The sequence below is a fragment of the Mandrillus leucophaeus genome, unplaced genomic scaffold, assembly GCF_000951045.1.
Source record: "Mandrillus leucophaeus isolate KB7577 unplaced genomic scaffold, Mleu.le_1.0 Scaffold388, whole genome shotgun sequence".
Taxonomy (NCBI): domain Eukaryota; kingdom Metazoa; phylum Chordata; class Mammalia; order Primates; family Cercopithecidae; genus Mandrillus; species Mandrillus leucophaeus.
Window position 1 is genome coordinate 1,570,961 of NW_012104120.1, and position 21,561 is coordinate 1,592,521.

General features: G+C 45.5%; 1 protein-coding gene across 1 annotated transcript in view; it reads right to left on the reverse strand.

Moving 5' to 3' along the window:
- FRMPD2 (FERM and PDZ domain containing 2) overlaps positions 1-21,561 on the reverse strand; it is a 132,924-nt gene that overhangs the window by 79,130 nt on the left and 32,233 nt on the right. Inside the window, exons 5-12 of the mRNA XM_011990937.1 lie at positions 20,554-20,745; positions 18,768-18,900; positions 18,037-18,124; positions 16,424-16,556; positions 14,309-14,380; positions 9,945-10,119; positions 998-1,145; positions 186-324 (exon numbers count right to left, since the gene is read on the reverse strand). Coding sequence (XP_011846327.1) covers positions 186-324; positions 998-1,145; positions 9,945-10,119; positions 14,309-14,380; positions 16,424-16,556; positions 18,037-18,124; positions 18,768-18,900; positions 20,554-20,745 — 1,080 coding nt within the window. The remainder of the gene's footprint in view (positions 1-185; positions 325-997; positions 1,146-9,944; positions 10,120-14,308; positions 14,381-16,423; positions 16,557-18,036; positions 18,125-18,767; positions 18,901-20,553; positions 20,746-21,561) is intronic.

A 21,561-nucleotide genomic window follows, 5' to 3' on the forward strand; every position in this document is an offset into this window, starting at 1 on the left:
GGATGGATGGATGGATGGATGGATGGATGGATGGATGGATGGATGGATAACTGTAGTTTACTCCAATGTAACTGGTAGATGGTAACAATATTCAAAGCAGAGTCTCCACATTACTAACACATGCCCTCATCCTGTAACTGTTTTTCCAGTGATGCCACACAAAGGCCCCAGGTGTTCACCCCTACCTCCTTAGGGTAATTGCCAAACTCAGCCTGCAAGGCAAGGACCCCCAGCTGCAGCAGCATCTCTTCATTGCAGTAGAGCCTCTCCTCCAGGATATCTTTCCGAAGCTGCAGGTAAAACTGGTGCCTTGTCAGGCTGTGCCTGGGAAAGAAGTAGCAATAAAGAAGGTTGGGTTGCTAAGGGAAAGGGAGAACATTAGCACCAGTGGGTTTTCTCACTGTGGGAAGTTGGGAAAGTAGGGAAGATGAGATGCAACTCAATAGAATTCAGAGGCAATGCCAGCAAGACAAGTGTGCTCTCCTCCATTTACGCCATGTCTCCTGCCCCTAGTTCAGGATCACTCACTTCACACAAACTTACAGAGGTGTTTCTTGCTCTGGTTTCAGTGAGGAAGCTAATAATCAGTTCGGTAGTGTTTCTAATAAACAAAGAAATAAAGAAGCAGTGATCAAACCACAAACTCATGTCTCTGTCCTCTAACCCTCATGACTGGGCTGCTGAGTTGTGTGTTGGGGGTGAGGGGGCATTTTGGGGTCACAGACAGAGAATTTTGACCTTGAGTGGAGTATGTCCGAAACAAAAGGTCATATTCTCATTTTGACCAGGGCCTGCACGAAAAAAACAAAACAAAACTGATTTTTCCCCTTTGTTCTACCTTGATCAGAATCCAATCAACAGAAAACCAACCACAATAGCTATTGTTATTTGTATGTAATTTACAGTTTGCAAAGCATTTGTCGATCCATTACCTCTCCATCAGCCTGGACATACATAAATTCCTTAAGGAACAAATGAACACATTTGCAGCACTCACTGGAGCATCCCATAGTGGCTGACAAAGAACTTTATCCTCAGGAAGAGTGTGAAGGTATTCGTGGAGGTCTTCTGAGGTTGCTCTCTCCAGCCTTCAGGAGCTATTTTGCACAATCTGGTTTCACTGTCCAGGAAAAAGAACTCTTTGCCTGAAATGGAAATAGAGCATGTGTGGAGGGAGAAGCAGTAGGGAATGCACTATTCCTCAGACTCACAACCCTAAGCCCTACCCAGAGGGTCACGCAGGGTGAGTGCAGGAGTGGGAGGTAAGTCTTTGAGCACCTGGTACCGAGGAATCTTTGTTGGGGTTGTGAGGTGTTAAGAAGGAGCAGACAAAGAGGAGAGGATCAAGTAAGGAAAACTCAGCACTGAGAGGAGAAAATAGCATTAGTTATCTTATCTTACAAGCTGTTGCTTAATATCTGCCTTCAGCTATCATCTCATAGGTATAAAATGGAAAACCAACAAAAGGAGTTTCACTAAGTTTGTGCAATGTGCCAGAACCCTCCACCTCAGCTGGACCACCCCGCTCCTCCCCAGCCATGGAATCCTATGGTCCAAATACGTGAGTCCTCCCAAAATCCATATGTTGAAGCCCTAACACCCAATCTGATGGCATTAGGAGGTGGGGTCTTTAGAAGGTAACTATGTTTAGATGAGATCATGAGGGTGGGGCCCCCATGATGAGATCAGCGTCCTTATAAGAGGAGGAAGACACTAGAGCTTCCTCTCTCAGCCATGTGAGGACACTGTGAAAAGGAGGCCTCTGAAAGCCAGAAAGAGGACCCCACCAGGAACCAAATCAGCTGGAACTGTGTTCTCAGACTTTCCAACCTCCAGACCTGTGAGAAAGGAGTATCTATTTTTGAGCCACCCGCTCTGTGGTATTTTGTTAGAGCGGCCTGAGCTGCCTAAGACATGGTGTAAGTGGAGTCAATTTGCCCTTTGACCCAAGTGGTTCCAGATTGAAAATTCTACCAACCCAAGCTCGGGACTTCAAATCCTGGCAAGTGTGTCCTCCAGTACCTCTGGGAGGGAGGCTGAATCAGCCTCAGCTGCTGAAGGCCCCTCCCTCACCCCTCTGCTCTCTTCACAGCAAAACTCAACCCCTCCAGTGCCCCCGGCCACTCCTGGGGACTGCTGCAGGTCTGCCCCTGTCCTGTTCTACCACACACTCAAAGTGGCTCCTCCTTCTCAGTGGTCCACCCTTTCAGCCCAAAGCATTCTCTAGCAGCTTGCCTGGGCACAGAAGTCCTGACAGTTTTGGAAGGCAGAACTTTTAAACTGGTGACCAATCTCCTCTCCCAATGCATATGCATGCTGGGGTGGGGAGGGGGTGTCCAGGGTTTAAATAGCAGTCACCACACTGCACTCACACCTCCATCACCTCTGCCACCTGCCTCTGCCCTTGCTGCTGAATCTGATGCCCCACACTGGATTCACCCTTCCCTTAGGATGAATTCTCCCCAAGGGATAGGCAGTTCCCCACCAAAGGTTGGTTGGTGAACCCTCCCAAGTTGATCTATATCCAAACCCTAGAGGTAGTCACTTTTGAGTGATTTCCCCAAGATGACCCTAGCTAGGCAGGTGTAGAATTGTCCACATGGGAGGGGCTCAGGATGGCCACCTGATTGGGAGTAGGCAGGTAGGATATAAGTGGATTTGTGAGTGCAGGTGCACTCACAATGCAAGCACCCTGGATTAGATTGTATATTATAGATCAGTAACAATACAATTCTTAAAGACACCTGTATTCACACTTTACGGAAGGTCAAGCAAATATCAGTTGATCACATCAAAGTATGTAACAGTTGTTCTTATTTGGGAGAGAGATCTTCATAAGGTCTGAGAACTATGGGGATAAGAACATGCTGTCACCAGCCCTGCTTGGTACAAAGAAGAATCATACAAGCTCGTGAGCTTCTCCTACTGCAAATGGGAAAATAGAGGAACACTGAGATATGACACCTAAGCCAGCTGGGCTGGGAGAGAGAGGATTTTGCCAGAAGGCCAGTGTGATGCCAGCTCAGCCTCCACACAGCGGTTAAAGAGATCCAGCTGTGGCAACATGATATTTACAGTAATGGTGTGAAAGTTATCAATACCAAAATGAGGTCACTTATGTCTAACCCTAATAAAGTGCAGCCAAAAGGCCATGAGGGAGGGGCACTCATGCGTATGCCTATACCGAAAAACACCACAGGAAATGTTTTCCATACTACCGCTTGCTACATGAGTCACACAAGGATAGCCAGCAGCACAAGGACAGCCAGCTGCACGAGGACATCTAGCCATTCACACAAGAACACTTGCCCGACACTTTGTCTTCACCGATGAACTGATGTCAACTCCTGCAATAAGCCCCTGGAATCAATCATCTTTTTGTTTCAAAACAACTCACATGTACTTCTCTCTTTTGTCTTTAAAAGCTTCCCCTTCCCCCAGCCTCCTGGAACGCACCTGTAGTCCTCTAAAACATGCATATCCCGGATTGCAATCTCCTGCTAATTCCTGAATAAACTCTTTCTTTGGAAAGCCTGTCTCTCTTTGTTGTTATTTTAGGTTGGCAAAACCTGGTGTCAGAGATGTGGGATCCAAAAAGGACAAGCCTTTTTCCATATCAGTGACCGCAGAACCACGTGCAGTGCGCACTGGAGTCCATTGTGTTCTCTGCTTCTAGGAATCATCTTTCTGCTGGTGCTAAGTTCTGTCTTGGATTTGAGCACCCTCATTTTGGCTGAGCTTTGACTTGATTTAAGATCTGGTTTTATAGGTGTGAAGGACAAGGTCCTTCTTCTGAGTATTCTTTTGGTTTCACTTTTGTAGGGGATTTAGCATCCTTTCTGGTGAGTCGGTTGTTTGTGCACAGAATTTAAATTGGCATCACATAGACTTTTCAAACATAATTCACCCCATGAATTTTTAAGCTTACGGGCAAATTATACCAAAGATAATTTAGAACTCCAGTGGCCAGATGGAGATCATTTGAACTGCCCAAGCTTGTTTCTTCCTTAGAATTAAAATGAGAAGACTGCAGCTATAAGGTCAGTTTGCATGGGGCACGTATTTCAATTGGCATCTTGAGGCTTCAAAACGCATTCAGGACTCAAAAATGCCTTAATGCAAATATCTCAAAGCTAGCTGAGACTCATTTCTCTCCAGAACCTTCCCTCCCCATCTACAATTCCTCCTCCTCTTTGTCTTCCTCTAGCTGAATTCCTTTTTTCCAAATTGCTCAACTACTAACCCAATTCTTCTCTCCATGACCACCAAGTCATCTTTTAATATGTGAATCTTCTAGGGAAGTTCTAGTTGGGTAGAATAAAGAAGTTAAACTCTGCCATTTGGGCCTATCAGCTATTTAAGTTAAAGACACTTTTAAGTGCACTTTTAAGAGCAGGTGCAAATTGGCCACTTTGACCTTTGTGTTATTTCTTAAAGAAGATGAAATTCCCATGTGATAGTCATCCTCCCTCTCCTGGAAGGAAAGGCAACATCCTTATCTTCAAGGACAAGAAGTTTAGACAAAATACCACACAGACCTTGTTGGAATAACTCTGATCTTTTAAGCCTTCTCATAATTTAGTCCCATTTTCACAATTAACTGTTCTTTGTCCAACCCAGTAACTAATTTGTTGGAGTCTTCTTCTTCTTATAGGGGCTCCCATACCACATAAAACATTTATTATGCTTTTCTCCTGTTGATCTTTCTTATGTTAGTTTACTTCTCAGACACAGCTGGAGCCTGTGAGGATAAAGGATAGAAGTGGTAATTTTCCATCCTTACAGTTTCTGGCAATGAGGATGGCACCCTAACAGGCTGGACACTCCAGTCACTCCAGCCTATGGATGAGATGCCGAGAGGCCTGACAAAAGTCTGCAAAACGTGGGGATTCTTTCCAAAGCCAGCTTTCCCAAATATCTATGGGTAGTGCCTGGCTAAGAGAAGAGGGTAAACATTTTTTCTTGTCCCTTCTTTTCTAAATTTGAATTGGCAGGAGAAAAACATTTGTAAGAATGTTCTCTGAATTGTGACTTTTGTGAATTTGGTTCTAGGTTCTAACAGAAATAGCTCTTTTTTTTTTTCTTAATCTCCGTCTTCTGTGTGATTTACCACAAGGATAAAAGTTACAATAAGACTCTCCTTTCATCTTGTTTTATGTCTCAAGAGCTCTGTAGCCAGTGAGGGTATCTTCTCTGGTCTCCACCAGCCGGGCCGTGGAGAGATTGTCAGGTTTGCATCAGATGGCTAGCCAGCTGACTGGGAGTCTGAAACACGAAGCGTCTCCTTGTCTCAGAATGCCAGCTCCCAGGGGAATTTGTCTCAATTGTTTCAACCTCCACTACCTTGTTAACAAGGAGGGCCTTTGTTTTATATCTTTGGGAGAAATGTTGGATCTCGATGGGGGTACTGCAGTTTTCACACTCTTTTTGTGGAAGCCTCTTGCATCCATGGTTAAGCCATAAAAGGCTACTGGCTTTGAGTCACAATTGAAGTGGCTATACCTTTGGATATTTGGACTTTTATATTTAAAAGTATTTTTTAGACAGTTCTCATCCTGACAACTGTCCTATTGGGACATGTGAGATCTGGCTTGACGGAAGAAAACACACACTTTTATAAATTAACTATTTTCTCAGAAAAACAGAACTAACCTAAATGTTTTTCGAGTTCAGGTGATCTGGTATAATTTTTGGTAAACATAGAAGCTAGTTTAAGTTTTTTGGTTCAACTAAAACAGGCATGTGTGGAGACTTGTCAACACTAAACATAATACAGACGTATCACTTCTATCTGGATTTATTGAGCAAAAGTGTAAGTATGTTTAAGATGGTAAAATTATAAATGTAACCTAAGAATGAAACACACAGTAAAAATAAATTGCTTGATGTGTGACAAATGTGACAATGAGAAAAGAGAGTTAAAAAAAAGCCGTATGTTTTAACTTTTAGGTCCTCTGTTTCTGTGGTATTTTTTAATACTTGCCTGATTTACTAAACAAGAAAAATAACTTAAGATAATGACTACATTTGTTTAATGTCTAATGGAGTTTTCATAAACAATTCAAACATAATTGTTAAAACCAAGTGAATTGATAAATGTAAATGTAAGTAAAATAGAATATAAGTAAGCTTTACAACAATGATTATGTTTTATAAGATACATTTACCTAAAATGGTTTACAAAATCTTTTTGGTTACTTAAAACCTTAAAGTTATAGTACGTTGAATGAAATGATGAATATTCATGTAATAGACCATTTCCAAAGATATAATGCTGAAACATTAGTTGTTGAACATAAGTTTAAGCTTATAAACTTTTGTCTGCTCACTGCAGAAGAACAAAGATATTTGGGTCTGTTAATTAAAATGCTGTGTGCTACACTGAAAAAATGTGCTATGAGGGAGCATATATTTCTAGATGTTATAAAATAATGTTTTCACAAATTTGTAAAAGGCAGTTTATGATTGCTTACTTTCTAGTTTTCTGGTTTTCAATAGAAATTAAAGTTACCAAGAGTTTTTAAATTTCAATTACTATGCATAATTCTGTATACAAAGTGTACAAAAAAGTAAGATATGTTTGGGTGAGAAAAGTTATAAGGAAGATATGAGAATGTGTTTTTATTTGTTGTTTTTTAAAAAAGTAATTTTCTCTAGTTGGAGGTTAGTTAAGGATTGCTTCAAAACGAATAAAGAAAAAAGTGATATTAATAAAACTGAACAAGAACATTATAAGTAGTTTGAGAAAATTGCAAAAGGTTTATGGAAGATGAATATTATGAAAGAAATTTTTGTGTGATCAAGGTAATTAAAATTAGAAGAAAATTCTTTATTTATGTTTTTCTAAAACTTGAGCCTTAATATCAAAAGCATACTTGTGAAAAACTATTATTTTGTCTTCTCTGTTAATAAAATAAAGTTATATTGCAGTATTAGCCTCTGCTGTTAATATTAATATAAGATGTTTTTCCTTAACTTTTTAGTAATTGGCCTAGAAAAAAAAGATTTTATGTTTTATCAAAATAGTTTCTTGTGCTCTCTGCTGTGTTTTATTAGGTCTTTGATTAGTTAAAAAAGTGAGTCTTCTCAATATTAAAAGAGCTAAGTTTTGACCATTATGTATTTGCCTTTTGAAGCCTTTTAATTATCACTCTGGTTATATGAATGGCAATTATTTCACAGTGACCTGTGATTCTATTTTGATCAAGAGTTTTAAACCTTTTGACAGCTTTGACACCTTCCCAAAATCAAATTCTAAATTGAGTCTTTTTGACCTTGAATTTACTTTGGGTTTTCCAGCTGGACCCTTGAAAGCAACAAAGGATATGTTCCTCACCTTGTAAAAGAGATATTAAACTAATTGGGTTTATTCAATATTTTAAAATGCATGGGAAACATTGTCCAATAACAAGTGGTAAGAAAACTTTAAGTTATATCTACAAATATAGTTTTGATATAAATGTTCCTAAAATTGTACAAAATTGCTGGAACTCCCGTATGGCTTAGTATAATATTTGGTTATTATGTTAAAATGATATATGCCATAACCAAATTTCTCTGTCAATTGCTGGTTATAATAAAATCTCCTCAGATTTGTAACCATGACCATTCTAAGTCCTTGTCATCCATGGAATATTATGGTGTTGATACTTTTCTAAACGCCCTTGCAATCAGCTACAGTCCAAAAATTGCTTTTTCTTCAAGGAGGTTCACAGAAAGGATGGAAAGAATTCTGACAAGTTACAGGTTTTTGATAACTTCAAGATAAAACCATTGGACTAAGGAAAAATGTCCGGGACACTAAAGAAACTAAGTTTGTGAAACTGCTAACCAAGATCAAGCAGAACAAGAATTAATTACATGAGGCTGAATGAATAGATGAAAAAGAATAATGGGTTTTTATAATTTTTACTTGAAATTTCACTGGTTCTTTAAATGTTTTGTTTTCTAGATTTAAGGAAACTTTTTCCTTGTACGTTATCTATAGTTTACAACAATATAATAAAGTGCACTTTTGTGAACAAAATTAAAATATTTGCTTTCTCTCCCTACCTAATCCAACCAGAATTCTAAAACTAACCATAAGTATTCTTATTTTTATGATAATATAGTTATTTATATAAGTTCAATAAAAATATGCTCTCTTTATAACAGGATACAATATTTAAAATTGGTTATATTACTAAGGCTTTGACTTGGATGTCATATTTGAAAATGCACATAAAGTTACCTCAGCCAAACTGAGGTTTGTCTTGATTTGGCCTCCTAGCCTTGTGAGACTTTTAAAAGTCCAGGCTGAGATTCTTATCAAAAGTTCTAGCAGAACAAGCTTCAAAGGAGCCTGCGTGGTCAATCACTATTCTTGATACACTTACGTAAATACTCAGGCTAAACTTGATGAGGCTAAACTTACTTAGCAAGCAAATTTGTCTTATTGTGATTATCTTTAGTAAAAATGGGGGTAACTGTAGATAAGAAATTATGCTTCTGAAGGAAGGTGAAAACTGTATTACACCTGTTATCTGACTGTAGTCCTGTTCATTGCTTTTGTGTGTTTCTAATCTACCTGGAGACTGAACTGGACCTTGAATTCTTCTTGTTTCCTCCAGTATCTGGAGAACTAAGAACAAGAACTGCTCTGTTCCTAAAGCCCTATAAACTGAAACTGGACAACACGATGTAAAATTCTAGGAACAAGTCTCCCGCCTGATGTGCGAGCTACACAGAGAGTTCACCAAAATGCCCATTGATGGTCTAGTACTTCGAAATGACCACCAACACCTAGGAAACAGAACAATGAACTCCAGAAAGACTTAGCCTCAGAGCCACTCCTTCCAAACCTCCATGTTGCTTAAATGAAGCTGAAAGAGGTTTTGACATCAACTCCTACTTGCTGGTCATTTCCCTTCAACATGAGACTAGAACGACCAGGAAAGGTCCATCCCAGCACCGAGGAATAATCAAAACCTAATCACAGGATGATCCGGTAGTGATGCTTTCAGAACAATAACTTGATAGGAGAAATGTAAACATTATCAATACCAAAATAAGTCACTTATATTTAACCCTACTTAAACGGAGCTGGGAGGCCGTGAGGGGGGTCACTCATGCTCTATACCTATAATGAAAAATACCATAGAAATTTTTTTCCAAACCACAGCTTGCTACATGAGTCACACGACGACAGACAGCAGCACAAGGACAGCCAGGCTACACAAGCACAGCTCACCACTCACACAAGAACACTTGCCTGACACTGTTTTCACTAATGAACTGACGTCAACTCCTGCAATAAGCCCTTGGAACCGATCATCTTCTAGTTTCAAAACAACTCGCATGTACTTCTCTCTTGTGTCTATAAAGGCTTACCCTTGCCCAACCTCCTTAGATGCATCTATAGTTCACTATGGCATGTGGATCCTAGATTGCAATTTCCTGCTAATTCCCAAATAAACTCATTATTTGGAGAGCCTATCTCTCTCCACTGTTATTTTAGGTTGACAGCAGAAATAAAGAGTCTCTAATGGAAGGTCAGAGAGGGAAAAGGGTATAGAAACCCTTTTTCTTGGATATTTAGAATGGAATCTTAATTAGGCTCCTAGGGTCAGGGTACTGAGTCCCCATTAGTCCTGCATCATTAGATGGGAATGCTTTTAACATTTGCTTGTTTGTCTAACTTCAGTGCCCTGAGATCAATCAACCAGATCCAGCAAGCCACAGAAACCCACATCTTACACTCATTATTCCCTGACAATCTTCTGCACTTGCTTGATGCTTTATCCGTGAATACTTGAAGCCCTCATCATGCTGACTAATGTCTAGGTATACAAAGGGAGGCACCCAAGTCTCAAACAGTTTTCCCAGAAGAAACAGAGCTCAGGAACCCAGACACCCGAGTTACTAGAGGCACCAGGCCAGCTGGGAGTTGCCCACGAGATGCTTACCTTTCACATATGCCAAGCCAAAGTAGGTGAGTTCCTCAAGCTTGGCAAAGGACGTTACGGCATTGAAGACAGCTCCCACTGTTGACTCGACATCACATTTTACCTCCAGGCGCTGCCCGTTCAGCAGGACCACACAGAGGTCCCTGAGAGCCAAATAGGATTTCCCTTTTTTGGTCTGAAAACAACAATAGTATCAATTATACTGTAATTATAAGTCATTGAGCCTTTAGTGTGTGCTGGTTACTGTACTAAGCACTTTACACACATTGTTTCACTTAATTGACAAACAACTCTAAGAGATGAGTATATTTACAGTTCCTATGCAGCAGATGAGAAACCGAGGCTCAGAAATGGTAAGAGTCTTGCCCAGGGTTTGCAAAGTTTGTAAAGCAGGAATTGAACTCAAATCTGAGCCTTCTGCCAGGCGCAGCAGGGGCCAGGAAAGCTGGGAGGCCCGTCTGACTGATGTCTTTCCCCTGCAGAAATCCCAGCTGCCCCTTGGGTTCTGCTTCCTAAGAAGGTCACCCAGGGCCCTCATCAATGAATCGTATGGCCTTGGATCATTCTGTCGATCTGACACTGTCTCCCCAGGCTCCAGCAGAGCACAGGTTAATTAATTCTAAACTTCAGAGAGAATTTGGGTGGGTGCATATCCAATGAAGAGACAGAGTTGGAGCAAAGGGATTACCTAGACTCTAGAAATGGGTCCGCAGAGCCAAAGAGCCTCCAGAGTCTGCCTTCTGCTTCTTCATCTCCCACCACAGCTCCACCCAGACCACTGTCGCCTCGGTTCAGCCTCCTGGACAGTTCATGACCAGGCAGCCGCCTGGGCCATTCTGCCTGTGTCTTTGCACATATAATACCCACTGCCCCCAGGGCTCTTCCACTCCCTCCCCACGTGGCAAACTCCTATGGGTCTGTCTGGTCAGGCTCTGAAGCCCTTGTCTGTGGCTCTTCCTTAGTATCCCCATGTCCCAAATCCCAGCCTGGACCTCCCCCGGGAAGTTCTCTTTAGAAGGCAGTCATGGAGAGACACTAGCATATGTGGCCTTAGTGCCATCGAGACCATGCCTGTGGTCACACCCTGACCCTCCTGGCACCCAGGGGCAGCCTACGCACTCCAAGGGCCAGAACAGCTCTGAGGACCCTGTGGGAGGGGGTTTCCCACAAGTTGCTGGGCAGGGCTGATCACACAGGCACACTCCACGCCACCTCGGTTCCCACACTTGCTGCACACCTGAGTCACCTGAGAGGTGAGGGGACCACCCCCAAGATGATTCTGTCAGTCTGGCACAAGGCCTGGGAAATCAATATCTTGTAAAGCTTCCCAAGTTGATTCTGCGAGGGCCAGGAAGGCTGGGAGGCAGATCTGACCCGCTTCTTTCCCTTGCAGAAATCCCAGCTGCTTCCTGAGAGGGCTGCCCAGGCCCTCAGTGATGAATCGTATGCCCGCCAGTGATGGGCCCCTGCTTGGGTCCAGTGCTCTGAAGCTGCCCTCTGGGCACTCTTAATAGCTGTGTCTTGGAATGTGTGTTTTCTAAGTGAAGTCCCCTGGACAATGAGCGTGTATACAAAGCTTCGACTTTCAGCAGTCCTGCCTCCCCTCCTCCTTGGAGGGTCCTGGCTGCCAACTCCTCTGCTCTCTGAATCCCCAGGCCTGGCCCAGCCTCCCCTGCCCCTTCGTCCTCCCCGCACAGTGACCTCTGCTGCCCTCCACTGAGGGCAGCCATGGCTCTCACTGCCCCCTAGTGATGCCCTCCTCAGGGGCTGGTGGAGGAAAGGTCCCAAGTAGGCACATGCACCCAAGGCATGTCAGAGCAACCATGACAGTGGCTGTCCCCACCAGCATCAAAGCTCTTTCTATGGGCGATTCAGCAGGGAGAAGCCTCTCACCCACCCAGCTCCCAAGCCAGGTACCAAATGCATCTCCATACAAAGGGTATAACCCCTTGGGGGACCACTGATTGTCTGGACGGGGGCAGCAGAGTCATGGGAAGGGAGCTTGGGCTTTTTCACCCTGCGTGGGGCATGGTGCATGGATCCAGCAACTGGCGTGACAAAGTCACAGAGCAGGGTCCCAGGTACCTGCAAGGATCTCTGTCCACCTCGTGAATATCCCTATGCCCAAGAGAATGTGACATTAAACAGCAAATAAAAAATAAAAACACCATGACATGCTGAGACAGAGAAAGTACACATGGAGAAAAAAGAAAATGTTTTATATTTCAGCTCCTCTGGTGGCTGCTTTTGAGCACAGGATGCTGCCTTTTCACGTTTCAGTGAGCCTATTTGCCAGTGTTTCCCATGGGACAGTCATGCTGTGAGGGGAATCTGTTTTGTTCCCAACACCCATAGGGAAGCAGAAGGAAAGGGTGTGTGTATGAAGAACAACACTTACAGGGAGACATAGGGAGCTACACTGACTGAGGACCATGGGGACAGGAAAGGAGGGGCTAAAGCAACAGGGGCAAATGCTCCAGTCCAAGTCAGACAAACAGACCGAGTGACATAGGAAACCCTGGGAATGGGGCCTCCCCTTTCCCAGGTAAGGGACAGAGGTCCAAAAAGGCTTTTATTGAGGGAGCCCTCGGTCACCCTCATGCCTTTCTGGCATCTTTCTAGAGGCTAGGGTTCAAGATCCCCTCTGAGGATTATAACTAGGCTCCTAGACCTGGTGTGTAGGTCAAGATGCTCGCCCCGGACAGAACTGGGACAATAGCACCGTTTCCATCACCTGGAATCTTGGTACCTAAGCACTGCACAAGCGTCCCTGCAGAGCAGGGGAAGCTGGCCCCCATCACAGCAGTTCTGGCCCATCTACCTGGTGGGTAGAGGAGTCTCCAGTCACGTAAACCATGTGACCACAGGGATGTCAGGAAGGGGTTCCTGGGTGAATTTTCCTTTCTTCCCCTCAGCTGAGGGCTGGTGATTTGAAGGGGATGGGCAGAGGTGGGACTGGCCTGAGGAGGCCATGGCCCTCTGACTTGCAAGTCCCATACAGGAAGTGTCTTCAGAAAGTTGTAGACCTCCAGAGTGAGCCACCCTGACACCCCCAGCCCCTCACACACCAGTCTCCTTAAGTTTAGCATTTTCATGCTTTGGGTAACTCAATCTTGCATACTTGGGGTGTAAAAGTTATCATCCCACTTCATACTTTTTGTGCCAGTGCAGAGGGACCAGGCACACAGTGGGTGCCCAGTCAGCGTGTGCTACATGAATTGATGCAGTTGGTCATTGCATAGGAATTGGAGGCCCGGGTTAGGTGGGCATCCCACTTGCACTGACCAGTTTGTTTCAACACTTTCAGGACTCAGGTGTAGAGGGAATGATGTCAGTGCACTGAAACAGACATTCCCTTGACAGGGGAGTATATGGAAGCTGGGATTCAATGGGATTTTGCTGGAGTGAGCCAGAGGTGGGCTCATTGGTGCTCTTCAGTGCAGGAAGGACAAGTGGTAGGTGATGCAGGAGCCTGGGAGGAGAGAGCGTCTAGCCCCGCCCCACTCTAGCTCTGCCTCCAGGAGGCCCTGAACAGAGGCCCAGAAAGCCAAATTGACAATGTGTGCGCTTCCAGCCCTGGGGGTTGGGGAGATGGGAAAGGCTCACATTCAAATACTCAACATTGACTGAGAAGCTCCCGGCCCCAACTGGGCCCTGGACAACAGAGATATGGACCTGAACATGGACAGATACGTCCTGGGGAGCTCAGGGTGAGACCAGCCACACATGGGGCTCTGCAGGGGACATGCTCAGGCTCTGGGGTAGGGAAAGGACAGTCCACACAGTATTTGCCCTTCCTGAAAAGCCCACATGGCTCACTCTTTGTCTTCACCCAGGCTTTGTTCACAAGATGCCTCCCCAGAGCCACTTCCCCATGTAAAAGAGCATACTCTCCCTCCTACCACCTGCCATGCTCCATCCTCTTCCTTTCTTCATTGTTTTTTGTTTTTGTTTTTGTTTTTATCACAAATCACTACCTTGCATTCTTTTATATTTATGCATTTGACTGTCTTTGCCTCCTCCTTCTAGAATGTAATCTCCACATGAAAAGAACTTTGTTTCATTCACAGCATAGGTGGGGGCCTAGAATAGTGCCTGGCACCTGGTAGATGTTTCACAGCATTCCCTAGCTGAGGCTGGGAGGGCCAGCAGGACTCAGCTGGAAGTCACATGGGGCCCCTTTAACAGGCCAAAGGGAAAACAGCAGCAGTGGGAGGTAGTGATGTTTCTGGCAGGGGTCTGGGGGAAACTGAATGTCACTGGGGTGTCCCCACGTGAGACCCCATTCAGAAACAATTGGCCTCCCGCAACTGCCCACTTCCCTCACCACCCTCCATCCCTGCCCAGTCTAGCCCAGTAGTTACCACAACCGATCCCGGCAGATGTAGTGTCGTCGGGGCCTCTCCAGCCAACAGGATGAACTCTGGCCTGGAAAACTGGAGGAAAACAGTCACATATGGTAGAGAAGACGACAGATTCCAGGCTTTAGGTCTGGGCTTCCCCCATGATGCACCTCTGCAGCCCCCACCAGCACACATTCCCCAGAGCCAGCAGGAAACAGGCCAAAATGGGGCTGACCTGGGCTGAGGCCCTAGCTAAACGGTGCATCTTGGAGCAGAAGTCTTACAGGTGGGTATAGGGTATCAGCAACGTTCTGGCTCTTAAGTTGGGTACAGGGGTGTTCGGGGTGAATTTTAAGTTTCTGTTTTTGTATTTTTTTTGTTTGTTTGTTTGTTTGTTTTTTTTTTTTTTTTTTTGAGGCAGAGTCTTGCTCTGTCGCCCAGGCTGGAGTGCAGTGGCCGGATCTCAGCTCACTGCAAGCTCCGCCTCCCGGGTTTACGCCATTCTCCTGCCTCGGCCTCCCGAGTAGCCGGGACTACAGGCGCCCGCCACCTCGCCCGGCTAGTTTTTTGTATTTTTTAGTAGAGACGGGGTTTCACTGTGTTAGCCAGGATGGTCTCTGTCTCCTGTCCTCAGGTGATCCGCCCGTCTCAGCCTCCCAAAGTGCTGGGATTACAGGCTTGAGCCACCGCGCCGGGCCGAATTATAAGTTTCATAATTCACACAGAACTCCATCTTTTGTATGTATAAAAAGTATAAAATGTATTGTATAATATAAATATAAATGCAATAAAAATATTTTTAAAAAACAAAAACACTTAGATTTAGATGAGCTGAAACGTTTTCTAGCTCTAGATGTTGAATCAACAGCTTAGTGGGCAGCTCTTGTTCTCAGTGTACTTGTATTACACTTGATCCAGAAAATACTGCAATACCATCACTAGCTAGACCCAGCTATCCCCCTGTGGGGGGCATATTCTCAACCCATTTTACAGGTGAGGAAATTGAGGCTCCTCACCTTTGAAAAACAAATGCTTAAGAAGTTCATCTGAGTCATATAACCAGCAAGTGATAGGGTTGGGTGGGGCTTCTATAGTGCCCTCGAGGGTACCTAGCAGGACTCTTGTCCCAAGAGGCCAAAATTCCAGCCCAGAAGTCACTTGTGTCCAACAAGAGTTCCCAACAGAAGTATATTTAGTGAGTGATCAGGAAGAAAAGCCAAAGGAGGTGGACAAGGCCTCTCAGAAGCCCTCTTCACACCCTCCACCAAGTTCGTGGAAGCCAGAGAAGGGCCTAGGAGGACAGTGGGGGCCGGGCCGGGGTATGGGAACCATAGGCCAAACAGGAAGAGGGACATCCTGAGGCTGTTTGGAGCTCAGCTCAGTCCAGGGGCTTTAACTAACTTTGACAGACAGAGAGGCACATTTCCTCTAACCCTATTATCCTCTTCCTTTCTTCATTGTTTTTTTTGTTTTTGTTTTTGTTTTTATCACAAATCACTACCTGGCATTCTTTTACATTTATGCATTTGTCTGTTTTTGCCTCCTCCTTCTAGAATGTAATCTCCACATGAAAGGGACTTTGTTTCATTCACAGCATAGGTGGGGGCCTAGAATAGTGCCTGGCACCTGGTAGATGTTTCACAGCGTTCCCTAGCTGAGGCTGGGAGGGCCAGCAGGACTCAGCTGGGAGTCAGCTTAGGGTTACCCAGCTGGAAGAATGACTCTCTCCTCCCTAAAGAAGCCCTCCCTGCGGCCCTGGATCTGTGCTCCTGCCTTTCACCTGTGCAGAAGGCCCCTTCCAAACACATTCTGCCTTGTCAGCTCTCGAATCACATAGCACGCTCTGCCACCACCCTGCGCAGGGTGGCTGCAAACTTCCTCTAGGATGGGACCCAATGTCTTCAACCCTACATCCTACACAATGTCCCCCACAGAGCCTGCCCCAGCAAGACCACACAGTGAATGCCTATGCCCTAACTTGCAAATTTCAGGTTTATGTTGGTCCAATCCTATAAACCTCAGCCCAGGGAAGTTGTGCCCTAGAAGACCTGGCCCATTTTCAGCCACTGTGCCAGCCACCCACAGCTCCCTGCTCAAGCCTCCTTGAGGTGTGCCCTTCAGCCTTCTTTTGCTTACCTTGCTCCTTCTTTGCAGAAAACCCTTTTGAGAAGGAGTTGTTGGCCATGAGCTATCTGCTGCCGAGTACACAGATCCAGAGCTGAGCCTCCGGCCCTCCTGCTGGTCCTGGGGATCTGCTCCTGAAGGAGCGCTGGTCAGGGATTGAGAAGGGGTGAAGCACTTAGCAAAGACAAGGGTTTCCATTGCATGAAAGACCACCCACACAGGGGCTCAGCTGGGCAGGGTGCACCCACTGATGCATGTCACCTTCTCCCCCACCTATGGGGGAGTTACATCCACTTTTCAAGTGGCAGAAGCTGAGGCCTGGAAAAGCCAGGCTGCACAGCCACTGGGGTGTGGTGGGGTTGGAGGTGCAAGGCACAGTCAACTTCTCCACCCCATGGCTCTGCGTCTCTGTTTGTGGTGCCAGGACCACAGGTCTAGAGCAACCACCCAGCAGGTCATGGGATTGCAGTGGTTCTGGCTTCTTTAGAATTTGATATATTGCTCAAAATATTTTGGCAATAAAATATATTGTTTAAGGAATCAGGGGGTAAAAATTGTTTTCATTTGGGAAAATAAAGTTTTAAATGGCAGGAAAAAATAATTGCAAGATAAACTCTACAATATCCAATCAGGGCGTTAACTGTGGATTTGACATCAACTATGACAAGACACCGTTACAGCCCTCAACAGTCAATATGTGAATAAATAAATCACCCGAACTTCAAAATGAGCAAGGTTCCAGGTCCAGGAAGACATGAGCCCATCTAGGTTTTGATCTGATTCAAGCATCCTAAGTTAGACAAGTGCAAAAATGTCCACAATTCTTCTCCCTGATCTGCACCCTTTGCAGTCCGACTTTGCATCCTCCTGCCATCAAGAGAAGGAGTCTATTTCCTACTCCTTGAAATGGGGCTGGCCTTTAGGCTTGACTTGGCCAACAGAATGATGTGGAAATGATAGAAGGCCAGTTCTGAAGGCTTTATGCACCCCACCCTCCTCTCTCCTCTCTTCACTCTCTCTCTCTCTCTCTCTCTCTCTCTCTCTGTCTCTCAGTTCCTCTCTCTCAGTTCTGCCATTGTCACGGGAACAATCCTAGGCTGACCTGCTGATGGAGGAGAGCCAGAGCTTCCCAGACAATGGCCATTCACCCCCCAGGAGAGGCTGGCTAGCCAAGCTGAAGATAGTCACAGATGCAGGAAGGCTTTCAGTAGAGTCTAGAAAACCTCTCAGCTGAGCACAGCCTAAATGACCAACTCACAGAATCATGAGCTAAATATATAATTGTTGCTTTTAGCCACTGTGTTTTGTGGTTGCTTGTTATGCAGCATGATATGGCAATGGATAATGGCAACAATATTAAGGCATGCTGTCGCTCCGCCACTCGGCCTGAGTATGGTTCCCAGGGGGAACAGGATGCCTTGACAGCACAGCTGCCACAGGCCCCCATCATCTTGGCTTCGGATCTGCTTAAATGCGGCTTCTTCAACTGCTAATGGAACAGCATTGGCATTTTCTGGAGGAGCAAGAGGCTTCTCATTAATAATCAGTAAAGAAATAAGGTACCGTAGCCCCCACACCTATGTCTCACATCAAGTTCACAGCACTCTGCAGGCCTTGCTGCTTACCGGTTAACAAGGAGGCTGCAGTGACTATGTGTTGAGGTGCTCCAATGGGGATCTGGCGAGCTCTGGGTCTCCGTGCTTCTTTCTGAAACTAACCAAGCAACATGGTAGAGGGCATAGGCTTTCTTAAATCAGGCATCCCAGAGCATGAATGGCATCATGACTTACTAGCTGTGTGACCTTGGTGAAATTACTTAACCTCTCTGAATCTGTTTCTCATGTAGAAAACAGAAAGGACAGTTATAGAGGGTTGGAGGGAGAGTTACAAGGGAAGATAAAGCCTAATGGCAAAGTGCATCTTGTTTTAGAGACAACAAACAATAACATTAATTTAAAAAAAAAAGCTCAGATTTAGTTGAAAAGTAGAGAACAGTAGATTTGAAGATTATTCCAAAAACCACTCTTTTAACACACCCAGAACAATAACTGAAAAAAAATCAAGTTTTTCTTTTCTTGTTTGTTTTAATTTGGATTTTCTCAACTTGGACAGCTGGAACTCATTTTTAAAGTTTTCATTTGATATAAGTAACTGTGTTGTGTCCCCAAATGAGACTTTCCTGGGAACACAGGTGAGTCCTAAGCTCAGCCCCTTCTCTTCAGTGGCTTCCTGAAAGAGTGGCACTTACATAGGCTGTCTCTGCCATCACAATGTGAATGTGTGGCCCATACAGGGCAGGAAACAATAGAATTGGTACCATCGGCCCACACAGGGACTGCTCAGGGCACGTACCCACCTCTGCAAGGATGCAGACACTCCGAGGCCTGTGCCGCTGGGCTCTCACTGCTTGTCCCATGCAGCCTCTTCCTGAGCAGGTAGCTTCTGTTCTGCTGCACAGAGGAGCTTTCCTCCACAACTCTTTTCTCCACCTGGGGGTCAAGTGCATCCCACATCCACATACCAAGATAAGGAGGGGGCGTTTTTATAGATACATGCAAACTGGCTGTCAGACTGAATCAATGTGGAATTGTCTGCCCTACACAGTGAGCACCTAATGATGTGTTTTCCGGCACCCAGAATGTGCTCTGTCCCCATCCCCCACATGCACCCTGAAGGCACTTCACCCCCCACTCCAGACCTGCGCACTCACACACATCTGTGCCTTTGTTCATACATTCCCTCTTGTGGGCACAGAAGCTCCTCTGTGCCCACAAGACCCAGAACTGTGTCCTCTCTACTTCTAAGCCTCCCCACCTCTGCACTCTGATCACCTTCCCTTATCACTGCACTCATACCTGGCTCTGTTGCACCATGTTCCCTGAGTGTGCTGCTTGTCTGTCTCCCCCAACATCTCTGTGTGCTTTATGCACTGCCATAGCATACCTAATGCAGTGCCCAGTGAATGCTGGTAAGTGACTGACATCTACTTTGCAGGTCCCTGATGGAAATGTTGCAGGTCAATACAGTGTCTATCCAAGGACAATGGCACACCAGTGGATGGTAGAGTTCAGTATCTTTCAAATAAATATAGTCCGCTTCCCCCAACAAATCCTCTGGCTCAATTCACAGGAGCCACAGGTTCCCATGCCAAGAGAGAAAGGGTCCAAGAAGGAGACCTTCTCTGATGGAAGAGGCCTTCTCTGATTGACTGTTGCCACTATCCACCTTGCTGTCCCCTCATCTCCATCCACATGGCCCCTCATGAATCCTGGTCTCAGCTCTCCAACTTGTCCCTGGACAAGTGCAGCCACCCAACTGGTCTCTAGCTTACCTGCCTTTGGTTCCTCCCAAATACAGACTTCCTTACATTTTGTGCCATAGGCACCTCACTTGCCCATCCTACCCCAGCTCCACCCGGGTCTCATGGGGGACCAACTCCAAGGTGCCATTCCTGCACCAGAGCTCCCCAGGTGGCCAGGCTGGGCCTGTCTCCAGCTGAGACTTTATCCTTCAACTTGTCAGCTGTACTACCATCACTCCCCTCTCCCAGGAACATTTCCCCAATAAATAACTTGCACAAGAATCTCTGTCTCTGGGTTAGCTTGGAGGAAATCCAACCGAAGCCAGATGCCTCCCATGTGCCACGCCCCTTGCAGCACTCTGGGGAGTGCACAGGGCAGCAAGCAGCACAGTGTGACAAGCACAACAAAGGACCCCCTGCAGGTATAAAATAGCAGAGGGGAGGGTACCCATGGACCACAAAAACGAAGTCAGGGAAGGCTTCTGTGCAGAACCTGGAGTTGAATTTTGAAAAGAAAACTGAATCATGGGTTCTAAACATGACTGCTTTATGTAAGGAGGCACTCGCCAAGATGTCAAGGGTCTTACCCATGTGAGAAACTGGGGCTTGCCCAAAGGTCTTTGTCAGCACTGCCCAATAGAACTGCAATGGCAAGAATGTTCTAGATCCACCCTGTTCAATAGGGTCATCACCTGCTGCAAGTGGCAACTGAGCACTTGAAATGTGACTGATTAATTTAATTTTTTATTTTATTTTAGTTAATTATAATTTAACTAATTCAAATGTTAATAGCCACACAAGGCCAGTGGCTACTGCTTAAAAAACACGGTTCTCTACTGACCTCGGAAATGGTGCCCAGAACCAAGCCAGCCAGCTTTCTAATGTGGAGACCAGCAGGGGCTGGGTAGACAGACACTTCTTTCTCATGAACCCGACAAGCTTCCAGAACCGATTGCAATGTGCACCGCCGGTGAGGCTGGTCTTCACACATGGTCAGCAGGATGGAGTGCAGGGGCTCCCGGAGCTGCAGGGGCTGGAGGCAGACAGGGCCGGTGAGAGGAGAGAGCAGTAAGAGCTGCTGCTGCGAGGCAGCACCTTGTCAGGCAGGCCTTGGAGACATGAAAATGGGTGTTCCCACAAGCACCAGAGCAGATGCCTGCTCCTTCTGGAGAGTTTAAGGACACACAAGATCCATCACTGAGGCCGCAAAGTGCAGAGCAATCATCTCTGCATCAGTTCTGTGTTGCCGGCTGCTTTCTAAACCAGAACACCCTTCTGCCCAAGCGTGTTTGGAATGCTCATGAAAAACAGATGCTTTGACAAGATGGATTTCCACCTGTGCCAAGCACCCCAAATCAAACCAGAGGTCACCCTTTCACTCAAGTTCACCTGCGCAGCTTGTCATTGCATCCAGTCACTCATGGGGTCTCACTGGGCCTTTTCCCTGGAATGTGAGCTCCAGGGACATACAGACTGTGGCCTATTCCTGTTCACTTCACAACAGCCAGCAGTCAGCACAAATGCTCAATCGTTGCTGGTTGAACTTTATGTCACGTGTACATATCGAGCAAAAGAAAACGGAAGCATCTTATAAGCATTTCCCTCATGCATTTAAATGATCACAATTCATATGAGAAAGGCCTCAAATTCAGATTCAAAATCAGACTGTTTCTCAAGCACAACCCACACTGCAGGTCACTTTCCAGATAAAGGCTGCACTACCACTTCTTGCCAGGGAGCATCAGCTGTGAGCACCTATCTCTGTATACAGCCAAGCTGCTGAGTCCTGCCGTCACAGTAAATCCAGCCACACCAGATACAGTCCCTGCCTTCAGGAAAATAATGGTGT